Source organism: Amia ocellicauda, chromosome 3, assembly GCF_036373705.1.
Source record: "Amia ocellicauda isolate fAmiCal2 chromosome 3, fAmiCal2.hap1, whole genome shotgun sequence".
Classification (NCBI taxonomy): Eukaryota; Metazoa; Chordata; class Actinopteri; order Amiiformes; family Amiidae; genus Amia; species Amia ocellicauda.
The window spans coordinates 45801737-45820641 of NC_089852.1; the positions used below are offsets into that span (position 1 = coordinate 45801737).

The following is an 18905-nucleotide window of genomic DNA, read 5'->3' on the forward strand; positions in this document are numbered from 1 at the left end:
ATTTTTAACTAAAAAATACACAAACAAAAAATAATGAAAGGTGAAAGTTACATACATTAAAGCGCTGACATCGTATTATTATCCTGGTACTAATAATCTCACGATGAGTAATTGTATCATATTGATAAATGGTATCTTATTCACATGTTAAGTTTTATACATGTGCACTCCAATATTAATAAACAGTTTTGAAACCAATAAACTAAAGTACCATGAATACATAAATAAAATACAATCTCACAGTTCTGAAGTTTACTACATATTCCGCACTACCAGTACTGAAGAGTAAATAAGACTCACAGGTCCTCTAGATATACACTCATCTAACCACAAAAAACCATTGAGAGTAGCAACCTGCTTAGTTGTTAAAGTTTATAGCAGGGGAATGAGTTCATTTATTTTTTTCTGTGCGATAGAATGAAAAGTAAAATACATTATTCCTGAACAAAGGATACATAGTATGAACACCAATGTATTAATCCTTTAAAATGTTCTCATTGATATTGATTCACTTTTGGTTTAATTACCTTGACTCTTTTGAAAAGCTTTTTAATTGCTTGAATAATCTCTTCTGTCTTTAACGTATAAATGATAGGATTCAGCATTGGAGGAATGGTGTAAGACAGAGATGTACTTATTATCCTGACATTTGGAGGAACAATGGTGACAATTGCAGCAATATAGATGATAGATATTGGAAGATAGAACAGTGCCACTACAATAAGATGGGAGGTGCAGGTTTTCATTGCTCTTAATCGTTCCTCTATAGATGCAATTTTTAACAGTGCAAATATTATGCAAACATAAGTTGCTACAATCAGAACCAATGGAACAACAAACAATATTGTGATAGCGATCATTGAAATTATATAATTTGCAGAATTGTCATTACAGGCCATACGATACATGGGTCCATGATCACAATAATAGCTGTTAATCACAAATGATTTACAGAACGAAAGCCTGGACAAGAAAGCTACAGCTGCAATACCTAGTCCTGCTGTCAGAGTCCACAGCACTGCTAGAATCACAACCATTGCAACATTAGTAATAATGATGTGATATTTCAGTGGAAAACATATGGCAATGAATCTGTCATAAGCTAGAACAACAAGAGTAAGTGACTGCATGAAAGTAAAGCACTGTACAAAAAACAGTATCATAAAACATTATAACCTAAAATATATGTGTGTATTTAAAACTTTTCTTATTTTTTATTTTACTAAAACAGTATCATAAAAAAATATAACCTTAAAAAAACAGTTTATGCTATTAAACATTACACCTCCACACCAGCAGGGTGAGGTACACTTGGACCCTCACCATGATGGATGTCACCCTAACAAAATGGCTACCATCTTACCAGATGACCTATGACCTTACAAATGGCCGATATCAGCCAAGATGGCTGACATCCAAGATGACCGATATCAACCAAGATGGCTGACATCCAAAATGGCTGACAAGGGAGGGTCAAAGGGTAACCCAGGGGGGTGCTGGGAAGGAGAGAGAAGTTCGGAGGGCGGGACTTCCGGCTGTCAAAATAGTAAGTGATACCGCCATCTAGACTACTGACTTTAACATACATATTGACATTAAAGACGACCCCCTCACTGTTAGTTTCTTGTCCCTATTGGAGTCTGTAGGCTTCACTCAACATGTGTCTGGACCCACACATCGTCACAATCACACACTAGATGTCGTTATTACCCGTGGGGTACAGATTCACAACCTAATAATATCACCCCAAAACCAGACGATTTCCGACCACTGCCTTATTAAATTTGAGCTGCCTGGAGTAGAATTAGACGCACAGGAGAGGAACATAGAAACTTGCTGCCTAAATCCCACTGCTATTCATAAATTCACTACCCTGTTGCCAAATGCTATCCTGTTATCAAAACAGGATCTGCAGATGAATTATTAAATAATTTCAACAATACACTAAACACTGCTTTAGATACAGTGGCCCATTAAGGACACGACAAATTAAACCCACAAAACACTCACCATGGTTTGACGAACACACTCACTCACTTGATCACTGGATCATTTCAATAGCAAAGTTAACAGCACTAGAAAACAGATAGAACAGGAAACATACACAGATACTATAGCTGACACATGCAGTCCTTCACAGCCCCTGCCTACCTTGGACTCATTTAACATAGTAACTCACCAGGAATTGGTCTCCTTAATTACTAAAATGAAAACAACAACCTGCGCACTAGACCCTATACCCACTAAACTTCTAAAACAATCTCTGCCATTAATTATTCACAGAATACACACTATTATTAATGTCTCTTTATCCTCAGGATCTGTTCCTGAATCATTTAAAATAGCTGTAATTAAACCACTTCTTAAGAAACCCAGTGCCAACCCTAACCAACTTAAACACTATCGACCTATCTCAAACCTTCCCTTCCTTTCTAAGGTTCTAGAGAAAGTAGTTGTAAACCAACTGCAAGCTTTTTTGACCGATAATCATCTTTATGAAGAATTTAAATCAGGCTCTGTTAAAAGTATTGAATGACGCGTTTCAGTCCTCCGATGTAGGGCACCCCAGTGTTATTATTTTATTAGACTTAAGTGTGGCTTTTGACACAATCGACCACAAAATCTTGATACACCGCTTAGAAACCGTATTGGCCTATCTCGCAATGTGCTTTCATGGTTTAAATCATATCTGTCAAACAGACTCCAATATGTACAGATTAACGAGAACCACTCAAATTTAACTGAGGTTAAATTGTACATTTCATTGTACATGCTCCCTTTAGGTGATATAATTTGACGACATAATATTAACTTTCACAGTTACGCAGACGACACACAATTATATCTGTCAGTAAATCCTAACAACACCATAGACCTAGAAAAACTAATGTGCTGTCTGTCTGAGATTAAAACATGGATGACAAAAACAAATCTTAAGCTTAATTCATAATTTTAGGAGACAAAAATCGAACTGTTCATCATTCACTAACAAAACTGAGTAATGATAACTTTAATTTCTCCCCTAAGGAGATGGCACGAAACCTGGGTGTCATCTGTGATCATAATCTATCCTTTGAATCACACATTCAGAATGTTTTGAGATCTAACTTCCTCCAGCTTAGAAACATTGCTAGACTAAGACAATTCCTCTCGTTACAGGACACTGAGCAATTGATACACGCATTTGTTACATCTAGATTGGATTACTGCAATGCCATTTTGTCAGGCAGCACAAACAGAGCTATTACTTCAGTTAGTCCAAAATGCTGCTGCAAGAATCCTAACAAAAACAAAAAAACATGAACACATCACTCCAGTATTGGCTTCTCTTCACTGGCTGCCCATGCACTACAGGATAGACTTTAAAGTGCTCTTATTAACATTTAAAGCACTAAAGGGACTGGCACCTCCCTACCTAAAAGATCTTCTTATCGAATACACTCCAGGTCGGCCATTGAGATCACAGGAAGCCGGTTACTTAGCACTCCCTAAAATACACAAGAAAAGCGCAGGTGGTAGAGCATTCAGTTATAGGGCCCCGAAGCTGTGGAACGATCTTCCAGCCAATGTAAGAGATGCCCCCTCTGTCTTAGCCTTTAAATCACGGCTGAAAACTCATCTGTTCAGTCTCTGTTTTTCTAGCCCATAGTGCTGCTGGTGTGCCATGGACATGCAATTGCACAACTGTCTTTGGAAATGTCCTGCACTGCTTGACCAGTATCTGAGCACGACTGCCCTCTTGTCTTCCAGCAACAGCCTCCTCTGAGGGTCCAACGAGGCACCTCATCCCCCATCATGGAAGTCTGATGAGGCACAACCCATCCCAGAAGCACCTCACCATGAACGGGCCATCCACACCCAAGGTTTGACGAGCCATCGCAACCCAAAGCCTGTTGATGGTCCAAACCCTCCACCCCCGATGGCCAGCGAGAGGCCTCCTCCAGAGGGAAGACCACAGCCAGCAGCACCGATAAAGAACTTTTTGATCTCCTTGCTGCTGTAATAACTATACTGCCTGGAGGGGAGGCAACCATTAGGCCTAGGCCCTAAGCCGTGGACCCCCAGAGATTCATTTTCTCCTACATGCCATCCATAGGAGTTTTTTTGTTTTTCTCTCCGTGCCTAAATGGTTTATTTACTTAAATGTTCACTCACTTTATTCTAGATCATGTAAAATGTTTACAGGTCTATATTTTATTTTAATGTTTTTATGTTTTTTATTTTGCTGTACGTTTGTTGTATGTGTACCAGTCTTTAAAGCACTCTGTGGCTACCCTGCGAAGGGTGCTATACAAATAAAAATGTATTGATTGATTGATTGACTTTCTTTCAATGAATGCAACCCTGGTTATCCTAAGGGGGAGGGGATTCAGCGCACTTCCGTTGGAACCCAATTGAAACATCTCTATATCAAAGCTGCCATTGGCCCCTGTGCACGTCACACAAAATGGGCAACATACAACTTGCGCAGCAGGAACATTCATGCTGTCTCTGCACAGCACAGGAGCAATCTTGCTCAACTGAGTAGTACAGAACAGCCAGCTCCACTGTGCTGTCATAATAATATATACACCGATCAGCCATAACATTATGACCACTGACAGGTGAAGTGAATAACACTGGTAATCTTGTTATCATGGCACCTGTCAGTGGGTGGGATATATTAGGCAGCAAGTGAACATTTTGTCCTCAAAGTTGATGTGTTAGAAGCAGGAAAAATGGGCAAGCATAAGGATCTGAGCGACTTTGACAAGGGCCAAACTGCAGCTCTTGTGGGGTGTTCCCGGTCTGCAGTGGTCAGTACCTATCAAAAGTGGTCCAAGGAAGGAAAAGCGGTGAACCGGCGACAGGGTCATGGGCGGCCAAGGCTCATTGATGCACGTGGGGAGCGAAGGCTGGCCCGTGTGGTCTGATCCAACAGACGAGCTACTGTAGCTCAAATTGCTGAAAAAGTTAATGCTGGTTCTGATAGAAAGGAGTCAGAACACACAGTGCATCACAGTTTGCTGCGTATGGGGCTGCGTAGCTGCAGACCAGTCAGGCTGCCCATGCTGACCCCTGTCCACTGCCGAAAGCGCCTACAATGGGTACGTGAGCATCAGAACTGGACCACGGAGCAATGCAAGAAGGTGGCCTGGTCTGAGGAATCACGAGTTCAAGGTGTTGACTTAGCCTCCAAATTCCCCAGATCTCAATCCAATTGAGCATCTGTGGGATGTTCTGGCCAAACAAGTCCGATCCATGGAGGCCCCACCTTAACTTACAGGACTTAAATGATCTGCTGCGAACGTCTTGGTGCCAGATACCACAGCACACCTTCAGAGGTCTAGTGGAGTCCATGCCTCAACAGGTCAAGGCTGTTTTGGCAGCAAAAGGGGGACCTACACAATATTATGCAGGTGGTCATAATGTTATGGCTGATCGGTGTATATCACGGGGTCCAGGAAGCAGATCATGCACCCTCCGTGCAACATGGGAGTGGCGGCCAATTTTAACTGCGCCTGTGGTTGGCAAACAGACAGGGCAGATGACCTCTCCACTCCAGGGGTGGGGGCAAGGTACGATGGCCGCAAGCAGTGTAACGGCAGGTGAAGCGGTGGCACCGATCAGTGCAGGCACCGGTGGCACACAGCAACTGGGACACCTCTGTGACAAGGTGGAGCGCCCAGCTTACTGCCCGCTGTAAGCGTGTCTCCACCTGGCAAAGCTACACTGGCCAACAATGGGGAGAACTGCACAACCCACCAAAATTCGGCCACCAACCGAAGCGGAGCCTAGAACTGAGGCCGCACACACGGACAGTGGAGCGCAGCAGAGCTCGATCCCAGCAAACGAGATCACCCAAGCGAGATCTCTTACGACAGACCGAGGCTTAGGCCGGGTGGCAGGGGATCGGGTTTACTGCCGCTGCTGATGCTCTCGCTGTGGAGGAAAAGCCCTGTGGACAAAAACCAACACAGCGACTAGTCAAATTATAATTTGTTTAATTATATTAAAACAATTAAGCCCTCCGTGGTGTATTTTTAAAGTGAAACTGAAACCAAAGCGCAGGCCAGACCTGTGGGGCGCAGACAGCACAGAAACAGATGTGGCGTATCGGTGGGTGAACAACACTGTTTTGTGCAGCCAGCCGACCTGGGCCAATGGCAACTTTGATATAGAGATTTTTCGAATGGGTTCCAATGGAAGTGTGCTGAAACCCCTCCTCCTAGGGCAGTGCTTGCGACTTGAAAGATAACTATAGTCCTTAGTCCTCCAACTTTGTTCTTCTTCTTTTTGCTTTTTACATGGGTACTAACTTAGTAAGCAGCTGGGGATGATCCCAAGATAGTACTGAACTACTAGCTAGTACACAACTTAGTGCAGAGCTCCGTACTAACTCTGCAAGTTCATTTCAATTTACTGAAATGGGTTGTAAAATCCTGAAAATAAATAAACACCTACACTACCGGTCAAAAGTTTTAGAATAACCAAATTTTTCCAGTTTTTACTGAAATTTAATCAGTAAGTCCAGTGAATAACCTGAAATGTTACAAATGTAAGTGGTAAACTGCCAGAAATTTAAAAAAAAGTTTAGGTTACCAAAAACTGAAAAGTTTCAGAGTTATATATTATTATTATTATTATTTTTATTTCTTTGCAGACGCCCTTATCCAGAGCGACTTACAACATAAGTGCAAATATACTGTGTTACTACACCATCTTAAGCATTATTTAGCAGTGTTCAATCAATCAATCAATCAATCCATTTTTATTTGTATAGCACCCTTCGCAGGGTAGCCACAGAGCGTTTTACAGACTGGTAAACATACAACAAACGTACAGCAAATAAGAGCTAAAATAATACAAAAATACAATAAAATAAAATATAGACCTGTAAACATTTAACATGATCTAGAATAAAGTAAATGAACATTTACATAAATAAACCATTTAGGCACGGAGGAGAGAAAAAAAAAATCCTATGTATGGCATGTAGGAGAAAATTAATCTCTGGGGGTCCATGGCTTAGGGCCTAGGCCTAATGGTTGCCTCCCCTCCAGGCAGTATGGTTATTACAGCATCAAGGAGATCAGAAAGTTCTTTATCAGTGCTGCTGGCTGTGCTTTTCCCTCTGGAGGAGGCCTCTCGGTGGCCATCGGGGGTGGAGGGGTTGGACCATCAACAGACTTTGGGTTGTGATGGCTCATCAGACCTTGGGTGTGGATGCCCCGTTGACCCTCCGTGGTGAGGTGCCTCTGGGGTGGGATGTGCCTTATCAGACTTGAGGGGGGGGACGAGGTGCCTCGTTGGACCCTCAGAGGAGGCTGTTGCTGGAAGACAAGAAGGCAGTCGTGCTCAGATACTGGTCATGCAGTGCAGGACATTTCCAAAGACAGTTGTGCAATTGCATGTCCATGGCACACCGGCGGCACTATGGGGCAGAAAAACAGAGACTAAACAGATTAGTCTTCAGATGTGATTTAACAGCTAAGACAGAGGGCATCTCTTACATTGTCTGGAAGATCATTCCACAGCTTCAGGGCCCTATAACTGAATGCTCTACCACCTGCGCTTTTCTTGTGTATTTTAGGGAGCGCTAAGTAACTGGCTTCCTGTGATCTCAATGGCCGACCTGGAGTGTATTCGATAAGGAGATCTTTTAAATAGGGAGGTGCCAGTCCCTTAAGTGCTTTAAATGTTGTAGCATAAGGTACACTTATACATTTCAGTTAAAGAAGTGAATTTAAGTATCACCTTATCAAGAATCCTGGAATCTTGTAGAACTCAATTTCTGCAATAATTGGACGCAGACACCAATTCCGAAGATATAAATTCTAAAATGTATTAAAAACAAAGATAAAATGTAGCACCACACTAGTTATACAAAAAGGAAAAAACTAATTAAAATTAACTCAAGATCAACAAATCAAAGACAAATAACTTCCGTGACCAAATCAAAGACCATGGAATCGAATATGATTACAAATTACAAACACATCAACTACAATACCGGTTAGTAAGACGAAGGTGAGTCTCTCATTAGTATTGTTAGTCAGACATGAAATAACTAATGCAGGTTAGTCTTTAAGTCAAATAACTTCTCGTTATATATATCAGTCTCATTTACATTTGGGTGCCGAGAAAGATCCTATCATTTCTTGTTACCACAATTCTCCCTAATTGATTACTGTTCAATGATTAAGAATGGGCAGAGCCACCTATAATCTAGTGTCTATTAACATGTGTCAATTTCAGACTAAACAGTTAAACAGGAATGAGAAGATATTTCTCGGCGTTGACAGATTTTATTTCTAAAATTATCAACAAAACAGTTTAATGCAACACACATTTATATTTAAGAAAACTAAATGATATTACACATTCTAGAGTTATGAATCACAGATTAACATTTCTAATTGATTTCTCAAATGTCATGAATGATGAACTCCAAACTGTTAAACTTATCTGAACTTCGTCGCAGAGAGGCCTCTCTGTCTTCGGGCTCAGATAACAGCACACGGCACGGGGTCCGTGTGGTTGGAACAAAGGCAGTCCGGTTCGGCTTTGTCCAAGAACTTCCACTCAGTCGATGCACCTGGAAGTTGGGGTTTCGCGAATGTAGAGTCTTTTCCAAATAGATTTTCCACTGGTTTGAAGGCTCCAAGGTTGTGCACAAAATCTTCTTGGCAAGCAGGGTCTCTCACCATACTTATTTGAAGACTTAGTCTTCAGGGCCCTGTTTGTTCCAAGGGTCAAGTTTCTTAAGACTCAAATAGCTATTTAAATGACTGACACTTTCGTATACAGTCGACTTAGTCAATTGTCCAGCTGTAAAACTCCACTGATCAAGTGGGCACAGGCGGGCATGCGCAGTCTGTAAAGTTCTTTATTTAATAAAGTCCTTTAAAAGAATTCTTCGTACGGCTCAATCTCCTTCTCCCAATTTAACTCTTGTTGCCGGCAAAGACTTGGTTAGTTTCTGGTTCCGGTTCGGGCAACAGAGCTACAGGTTCAGCTGTGGCAGCGAGTTTCTGGTTCAGGTGAGAGAGAGAGAGAGAGAGAGACCGTGCGCTGTCCTTTATTCGCCTGTCAGATCCATAGGTGATTGGTTCTTGAGTTTTTGAGATTGGATTTCAGTTTCAGCCCCCAGTGTCCTATTGGAGGGGGGCTTGATTTATGACTGATGTCCATGCATGCCATCTTTTGGAAATGCCGGTTGGCCCAGGTTCGTAGCTCTGTGTCGGGATTTTGGCTCTCGTCCATTTCAAAGAGATTTTATTACCTACAGGCCCCCTTCCCCAGACATCTCACAGCAGGATTCCAAACTATTTGGCCTATTCTCGGTGCCATCCTCCCAAAACTGTCACTTTGATGTAAACCAGTTCCACACTTTAAGGAAATCTGATAACTTTGGGGGGGAGAGGTCTTCCTTAGATCAGTGCTTCAGCTCAGAGCTGAAATGCTCTTATCAAAATACACCCATCATAATGCTACAACAGTTTACATGCCGATGAGCTCAGGAAATCTGATAACTTTGGGGGAAAGGTCTTCTTTAGATCAACGCTCCAGCTAAGGGCTCTGAATGCTCTTATCAAAATACACCCCCCCTTAACTCTACAATGTTAATAAGAGAACTTTAAAGTCTATCCTGTGCCTAGAGTTTACACTGTATTCCTACAATGCGCACATCGTTTGAAAGCTTATTCTCTTGGCTACCAGCGCATTTCTTTCTCAGTCACAAATTACAAATTACAGTTTCGCCCAGAGACGGTCACAGATCACTCAGTTTCAATCATATTTCTTTGCAAATAGGCTGGTTTTATTCAGAACAATGTCATTATTATTTGATGTTCTATCAAACACAGAGAAGTTCAGATCTAATTATGTAAAATCGTTGTGTATTGGTACACTGTAAACAGAGTTTTCCATCTTGACATTTTGAGCTCTCTATGGGTGTGTGTTGCTTCCACCAACACGTGGATGATCTTGTTTTGATCAGTAGACTGTCTGGTTCCAGAATATGTCATAATTGTCAATCGGTTCTGAGATTTTTTATTCCTACTCAGAACAAGTATCCCCCATCCCCCCCATTTCAGAATGCAGAGGGGGTGTATGTGGGGTATGTGTATGTGGAGGCAGCACTGTGGCATAGAGGCAGCACTGTGGAATAGAGGCAGCTCTGTGGAATTCTGTTTAGGGCTCTGGACTCATAAACAAAAGGGTGTGGGTTCCAGTCCCGGGTGGGGCAATGCTGTTGTATCCTTGAACAAAGTACTTCACTTAGACTGCTCCAGTAAAATGCCCAGCTGTATAAATGGGTACAGATGTAATTCACCCTGGATAAGAGCGTCTGCTAAATGACAAATAATATAATGTAAATGCGGGTGTTATACAAACAAAATTTCACATCAAAGAATGACATTCTTGACAGACTTTTTTGGCGTTGTTGCTCTGATATTTAATTATAAAAGTCACCAGGGTTCTAAATTAACACCTGCCAACCCACCAAATGCGGGTTAAAATTCATTTTGGCGGGTGTTAATAAAAACTTACTAGCCAGTTTGGCCTGTGATGCATGAGGCATTACATGCATGATACAAAAGTCTCTGTTCTCAGTCATTTATCCTCCTGGCAGTACTTCCTACATTTCCCATGAACACTGTGCCGTAATGCTATGTGATGACGTTTCATACGCCCCTTGGCTGCGCGCAGTTTGCAGTGAAACCAGCGCGAGAAACCATGGAAACGAACGGAGCATCCACCAGGAAACACAAGGAAGAATAAGAGCGAACGGAGCCAGAGCAGGGAGCATAGACTTAAAGAGGAGGGAGTTAACTAGTAAAGTAAAGTAAAAAGTTAAGATTAAACTAAATGTGGCGGTGGTTGGGACAGACTTCTGGGGGCGAGAAGAGGAACGAGCCAGAGGATGAGGACAGAGAAACGAAGAAAAGAAAATTGAATGCCAAATGGCTGACGGGTCGTGAATGGCTTGTGTTTGATCATGAAAATGTCATCATGTTTTGTCAGGATTGCCGCATCTACCCGAAAGAAAAAAAAAAACTAACAATTTTGTGGTGGGAACTAATAATTTTAAAGTCGAGGCAGTAAAGGACCATGAGAGTTCCCGAAGTCATCAGGAGAGCCTTAGGATTAAAACTGCCAAGACAGGTCGTATTGAAGAGAGCCTTGCTGGGAGAAGCCTCGCTGTATTGAAGACGTCTGAGTTGGAGAAGATGCACTGGAAAAAAATTGGCTAGTGGAAATTCTGATTGGCTGGTAACTTTAAAAAGTTACCAGCCACATTGGCTGGTGATGAAAAAAGTTAATTTAGAACCCTGGAAGTCACTACTGGATTTACTTTACAGAACATGTACATGTAAAGTTACAAATAAACACAATCATTAGTGCAGTGAATAATGGAACACAATAACAATACCAATGTCTTTATTATAGCTAAGTAAGTAAAACATATATAAAACCATCAAACATAGCTGATCTGGTCCATTTCACAGATCATGGAACATATTAGAAAGAACATAAAGTTTAGAAATGGGAGGAGGCCATTCAACCTCGATCGATCAATTTATAATTAACAATTTTTAAAACATATCGTTTTAACCAAAAAAGTACACATACAAATATTCATAAAAGGTGAAAGTTACATGCAGACCATCCTCTAAAATATGAGAATACATTGAACTCATTTTAATTTGTGGTTAAAAGAATGAAATGTAGTAAAGTATTTCGAGTACATCATTCAAGTGGTGACATAGTATTATTATCCTGGTACTAATCTGATTCACCTATTTTAAGATTACACTTCAATATAAATAAACATGTTTATTTCTAATTAATAAACAGTTTTGAATCCAATAAACTAATGTACCATGAATACATGAATTAAATTAAATCTCCCAGTTCTTTTGAAGTTTACTACCAGTGCTGAAGAGTAAATAAGACTCACCCCTGCACAGGCCCTCTGGATATACACTCATCTAACCACAAAAAAACATTGAGAGTTGCAACCTGCGTAAAGTTTATAGCAGGGAAATTAGAATTAGAATTAGAATGTATTTTCTTCTGTGTGATGGAATGAAAAGTAATATAAAGTATTCCAGAACAACGGATACATAGTATAAACACCAACTAATATATTAGTCATTTAAAATATTCTCATTGATATTGATTCACTTCTGGTTTAATTACCTTGACTCTGTTGAAAAGCTTTATAATTGCATAATCTCCTCTGTCTTTAACGTATAAATGATAGGGTTCAGCATTGGAGGAATGGTGGATAACAGAGATGTACTTATTATCCTGACATTTGGATGAACAATGGTGACAATTGCAGCAATATAGATGATAGCTATTGGAAGATAGAACAGTGCCACTACAATTAAATGGGAGGTGCAGGTTTTCATTGCTCTTAATCGTTCCTCTGTAGATGCATTTTTTAACAGTGCAAATATTATGCAGCCATAAGTTGCTACAATCAGAACCAATGGAACAAACAGCAGTATTAATCATAATAATATTTCCTTTGATCATATGCAGACACTAATACTTTAAAGTTTGTATTTTCTGTTTGTTCATACTGCATTAAATTGCCATAATGTGCAATTACTCTCCCAATCAGTAACATTGCTCTGCTGTTTGGAGGCAAGATGTTAAACTGATCATCAGAATGACTTGTTTGTTGCAATTTCATTATTCAGTAACCAGATTAATTTGAGCAAAGGTGTAGGGATAATTAACACATTTATTTATTTCAATTTAGCAGCTAATTGTAAATCCCGTCTTGTTTCAAAAGGTCCCAGGATTGTTGGGCCAGGAGGCAACCCTACAGAGCAGCACTTCACAGAAAGAGGTGCGTCTCCCAGCTCAGATATTCAGTACAAAATAGCCAGTATCTCATTTTGTCACTGTAGTGTAAGTGAGTGTTTTTAGGGCCTTAATAATGCAGACGCTGTTGTTGTGTACCTGGATGCAACCACATAGTATACATCTATTTACCATAGTATCACCCCTCAGGGTGCATGGGTTTTCATTAGCACCAATGAAGCAAAACAGCCTGAGAGATGGTGAGCTTGTCCTGGTGTGACGTCATCCATAAATTAGCTGCAGTTTCGAGTGAGCTGGATTTAAATTCACAGGTGTTAAATTCAGACTTGTTTTTTATATACTTAGCGTTAAGACCTACACATAAAAACTACACATATTAAACTTGTAGTTTCCTGGAAACCAATTAAGACTAACCTTAGACTAAATTGCACATTTAAATTGGACTAACTGAAATACCATTTCTCAGACATGGTTTATAATAGTCTCAGACTAGAGCTATGTGAAGGCTTACATTAAACCTGGCCAGAGGCAGGTTTAACTTCAGATTAATTGATGCTGGCCTCCAGGTTGACCTTGGCAATAGAGGAAAATGGATTACCTGTACTATTTCAATGATGATGAAAGAGCACCACCAAGACCAGACAGAAGGGCAATTACAGACAGCAGCAACCCACTGAATGATTTTGATTAAATCAACTTCCGTGACCGTTTCCATATGTACAAAGAAAATGCAGCTGACATAATTTGTCTGTTTGAGCTGAGGCTTACATCTTACTCTTTTTGGGGAAAGGTCTTTCCCTCCTTCCCTACAACTACTGATCACCTTGAGGTTTTTGGCATGTGGAACCTTCCATCATGAAACAGACGATTTATGTGGTGTAGGTGACCCAACTGTGTGCAATATAGTCCACAAAGTCTGCAATGCTATTTGTGAACTGAAAGACAACTACAACTACAAAGACATAGACAAGTTCCCTGATGATCCTGCCCAAGCCAACTACAAGGTGAAGTTCTACACAGTAAATTCACCAGTGTTGAATTAACTCCAACAGTGATAAAATTAACTCTTAAAAAATGTTTATATAATCCACACTCACCAGAGTAAAATTAAAACTTTCAACAGAGTTTGTATTTTTACACTACCTCAGAGTTAAAAGTTCTGCTCTCAGGGAGTTAAATAAGCAACTCTTATAAGTGTTTATTTTATTTTATTTAACACTGCACTACTCTCACCAGTGTTAACTCTGTTACTCCATTAAATTGGTAAACCGCTGTTTACTCTGCTTTTAGCAATCAAACGATAACTAGCATTACCACAAGATTTGCTTCTATACACTCTGGATGATCAGAAATGTGTGCATGTATATAATTGATACTATGTATTAAAATCTAGCAGTCCTTTGTTAGAGACAGAGAGAATATATATATATATATATATATATATATATTGGTTTACAATTTACTTTTCAGTAAATAAATACCCAGACCCAATCAAACACACAAACAGGTCAGGCATATACAGATGATGCTTACAAGCACCACCACAAACCGATAAATAGCCAAACATTCAGGTTTGCGGTTGACTCAAAGACATGAGTTCAAATTAGGGTAGAAAATTCTGACAACACAAATATAAATACATTGGTGGGTAAAAATACATTTTACCCTCAAACAATAATTAATGTACAATAATTAACATTTATACAGTAATTAAAAAAAAAATAAAACCATAAAACAACAATTATTCAGGAAACTACCACAATGCATTGTGGGTATGGTAAATTCTTTGGTTTTACACCAGTACAGTGTAAAATCACTATTTAATTTGACACCCAGTATTAACACTGACTCTCAAGATGGTTCAACTCTCAAAGTGTCAACTGAATCTTTTTAGTGTTGAAACTGATTTTAACACTATATTATTAACACTGGGATTTCAACACTACAGATTTGTACATTTATTGAGAACCAGTTTTTATGATTCCTGTACTCCTCAGCATCTGCTGTAGAGGGACACTTTATGGGAATATGACATCCATCAATACAGCCAATGACTCTAGGGAAGTTTCCAAGGCTGCTGCAGATGTAGTGGGCTGACCTTCATCCTGTCTCAGGCCCTCCAAGCTCTGGTGATCATCTGAAAAATATTATATTGCTGCATTAGTAAACAATATTTCTTCAAGAGTTGAATTCATTACATATTTTTTGTTATGGGAGTGCAAGAGATGACTGTCAACATTACATATTCCCTGCAGTCTAAGGATGGCACATGTTGAATGGATGTGTCCTACCAAATGAGGATTGGAACATGGACCCATCTGAATGTCTTGTTTTCTGTTGATGAATCATGCTGTTTGTTCTCAATAATTTGGTGGTTTGACACAATTTGCTTCAAGAGGTTTTTTCAAAGTCTTTGAACGTTTTCTTTTACCTTTGTCCATTGTTTGGTTGGGTGATTTACTCCAGTTCCACACAATGCTTATGCTTCTTAAGGTTCCATCCCTGGTTTTTGAAGTATCCTCAGATCAGCACCAAGTGCACATCATTAATCTAATCAGGCTTCACAATGAAAAGGTGGTTAGTCCTTATTTACCTTAGTCTGTGACTCCCTAGTCTAAAACTAATTAATCTCAAGTTAAGCAATGTCTCAGAAAGCCCTTTTTTAAGTCTGCATTAATTTAAGTAGAATTAGCCTAGTCCTGATGTAATTTAAACTCTGTCCAGGAAACCGCCCCTTAAAGCGTGGTAATTCCGCTACAAAACTTTATTTTTTACTTTCTCCGGAGTAATGAGAGGGGGGCCAGTACGGTGGCTAAGCTTCATAGCTGTATTCTCCCCCCCACTGAATCGCTCCTGGTGCCAATGTTAGTTATGCATGGTGTCAGTTTTGATTGTACCACTGTTTGTGACTTGTAATTGCACTGAATTATTAATTGTAAATACTGCTTGCCTTGTAGTACAGTAATTTAGTCTCATTCTTCTACTGTGCCTATTTTACCTTATCTCTTTATTATATTTTACTCCTTGAGAATCTGGGTTCTGTCCTGAATTGTTTTCAAATAAACCTGTGAACAAGTGAACAATAGAGATCAATCAATCAATCAAATCAATCCGTTTTATTTGTATAGCACCCTTCGTAGGATAGCCACAGATTGCTTTACAGAGTGGTAAACATACAACAAACATACAGACAAATAAAAAGAGAAAATAAATAAATAAAGAGACCTTTAACAGTTGAAATGAACTAAAATAAAGTAAATCAAAATTAAATAAACCATTAGGCACGGAGGAAAGAAAAACAAAAACTCCTATGGATGTCACGGCTTAAGGCCTAAGCCTAATGGTTGCCTCCCCTCCAGACAATGTAGTTTGTTACAGTAGCAAGAAGATCAGAAAATGTTTCCTCTGGTGGGGGCCTCTCGCTGGCCATCGGGGACGGGGGGTTTGGAACATCAACAACCTTTGGGTGGCAATGGCTCGTCAGACTTTGGGGTGTGGGTGCACTATTAGCCCTACATGGTGGGGTGCCTCTGGAGTGGGTTGTGCCTCGTCTGGCTTCCACAGTGGGGAACGAGGTGCCTCAGAGGGGGCTATTAAATCCCCATCTTCTTCCTTGTGCATAGTATGTATTGACAAGTCCAGCAAGGTATAATTGAGTAGAGGTTTATAGTTTATAAACAGGCTGTTTTGTTATATATTTTTCCTGTCATTGAGGTCATGAAGTGCATGCAACAGGAAGTACTGTAGGCCAATGTTATTTTTAATTATGATTTTACAGAGTTATCAATTAACTAAAGTCTATCATAATATATTTTGCTTTGTTCTGAAGAGTCTCTCAACAGTTGTACTTTTCACAGGCCCTTCAATCTTGTTTGTGGTTGCATTGTTTTGTATTTTTGTTTAATATTGGACTCACGGGGTCTCCAGGCAACTAAAGCATTTTCCAATTTTTATTTTAGTAGAATTCTATATTTCTCGGTTGAACCAAGCCTAAGCACACTGGCTACTTGACAAACTTCAAACAACAAGAACTGGAAAAGTTAACATTATCACCTGGCCTGTCCTTAAATATTGATGGAAATGTTGCCCATGTGTCCAACTGGTTGATTGATCAATAAGTCATTTAAGTCTGACACAAATACAAACAAACTAATATTAAGCAAAACATGATACATACAGCAGTTTTGAAAATGGATGGATGGATGGATGGATGGATGGATGATACATACACCAAACAAACAAAAATACACATTTTCAGTGTTATACAGGTGGCAAAATCTTGATATATACACAGCTCTGTAAAAAATTAAGAGACCACTTAACATTGATTTCTGAACTTGGAGTGGTCTCCAATTTTTTACAGAGCTGTATATATATAGTAACCACCAAAAATATGAATAGTGAATAACCTCCAACTCTCCTGCTAAAATTCACCCAACTCGTCATAATTCACAATTTTGTAATTTTCAAACAGTTTCATTGGAATAGGTGACATTAATTGCAAGGATTGTATACAATTAAGTTTTTTTATAACAAAAAATATAACTAATATATAGTTCAATGGGGTGCATGCAAGTATATATTTAACAAGTTGTTTTAAAATAAGTATTTTCGTTTTTTACTCTGAAGAAAAAGTGTTTATGGATTCACTGGAGCTGAGGATATCTTATTTCTTTTGTAATGCTTTTTAATTGCCTCCATAATCTCCTCTGTCTTTAATGTGTAAATGATTGGATTCAGCATGGGTGGAATGGTGGAAGACAAGGATGTATTTATTATCCTGGCATTTGGGTGGATAGTGGAAGTCATTGCAGCAATATATGTGGCAGATATCGGAAGGTAAAACACTGCAACTAAGATTAAATGGGAGGTGCAGGTTTTCATTGCTTTGAGGCGCCCCTCCCTTGATGCAATTTTTAACACCACAAATATTATACACAAGTAAGATAAGAGAATCAAAACTAATGGTCCAAAAAGTAATATTGTGATAGTGGTTCTTCCCAAGATATCACTCGGGGAGTTGTCATTACAGGCCAGTCGAAAAGTAGGTCCGTGGTCACAAAAATAACTGTTTATCACAATGGATGCACAAAAGGAAAGTCTAGTAATCAAACTCACAGCTGTGATTAACAGCCCTGCAGTGCAAATCCACACTATTGCTAGAATCACAATCATCACAGTATTAGTCATAATGACATGATATTGCAGTGGAAAGCATATTGCAACAAACCTGTCATAGGCCAGAACAAGAAGAGTAAGCGACTGCATGAACGTAAAAAAGTGCACAAAAAACATGTTGGCCAAGCAGGCTTCATAAGCAATGAATTGAGAATCAAAGAGAAAGGTGTTGATTAATTTAGGAATAAGTGCTGTGCTGCCACACATGTCGTTTGTAGCTAAATTAAACACAGCAATGTACTTAGGAGTGTGAAGGTTTCGCTCCATGTATATAATGAACATGATGAAGACATTTCCTAATACAGTTACAGCATAAACACAACACAGGAAAATGTAATAGTACTTCACATGTGGGATGTTGGAAAAGCCGTTGATGTAAAAGAACAGAGGCCTGACAAATGTACCATTGGGAGACACTGTTGAATTCATGGAGTTCATTGCAGACTTGTTTCCTCTCGTTGTTTTTCTCTGATCTGCAATTATACAAGTTGTGTTCACTGTTCATTTTAACAGAGATTAGGTATATAAAGGTACTGATGAAGATGGAAATAAGATGGTAAATCCGCCACAGCACCCCTACATGTTTTGACAAAGCATTCCAGGACACATTGTTACAATTGGTACGTGTGGAAGATAAGCCGAAGATACCATTTCCTAGGTCTAATTTTGGTTCTGTACAATGCAAGAATTGAATCTAGGAGGTCCACCCCACCCATGAACTTGTGAACTTGTTGTATACAATTACAATACTGGGCCAAGTCATCTTCAACAACTTCATTCCTCTTCCTGAACTGTAGAAGTTGGGTAGGCAGCAGCAAACATACTGATCATAGTGACATAGTGACATAGTGTCCAGTTGTCAAACAATTTTACTCCTTAAATTTACTTTGACAGTCACTTAT

The 18905-nt window shown here is 39.5% G+C and overlaps 1 protein-coding gene across 1 annotated transcript; it reads right to left on the reverse strand.

Moving 5' to 3' along the window:
- Positions 1–15229: 15229 nt before the first annotated feature.
- On the reverse strand, positions 15230–18441 carry LOC136747208 (olfactory receptor 51F2-like). Its single transcript, XM_066700158.1, has 2 exons — positions 17476–18441; positions 15230–15256 (listed from the first exon to the last, which is right to left on the reverse strand). Exons 1-2 carry the CDS (start codon positions 18439–18441, stop codon positions 15230–15232), a joined length of 993 nt encoding a protein of 330 aa, XP_066556255.1.
- Between the last annotated feature and the right edge of the window lie 464 nt (positions 18442–18905).

Coding starts and splice junctions, on each gene's coding strand:
- LOC136747208 (XM_066700158.1), bottom strand. CDS start 18,441: ATGAACTCCATGAATTCAACAGTGTCTCCCAATGGTACATTTGTCAGG. Junction 15,257..17,475: donor ATAAGATATCCTCAGCTCCA/GTGAATCCATAA, acceptor CAATGGACAAAG/GTAAAAGAAAACGTTCAAAG.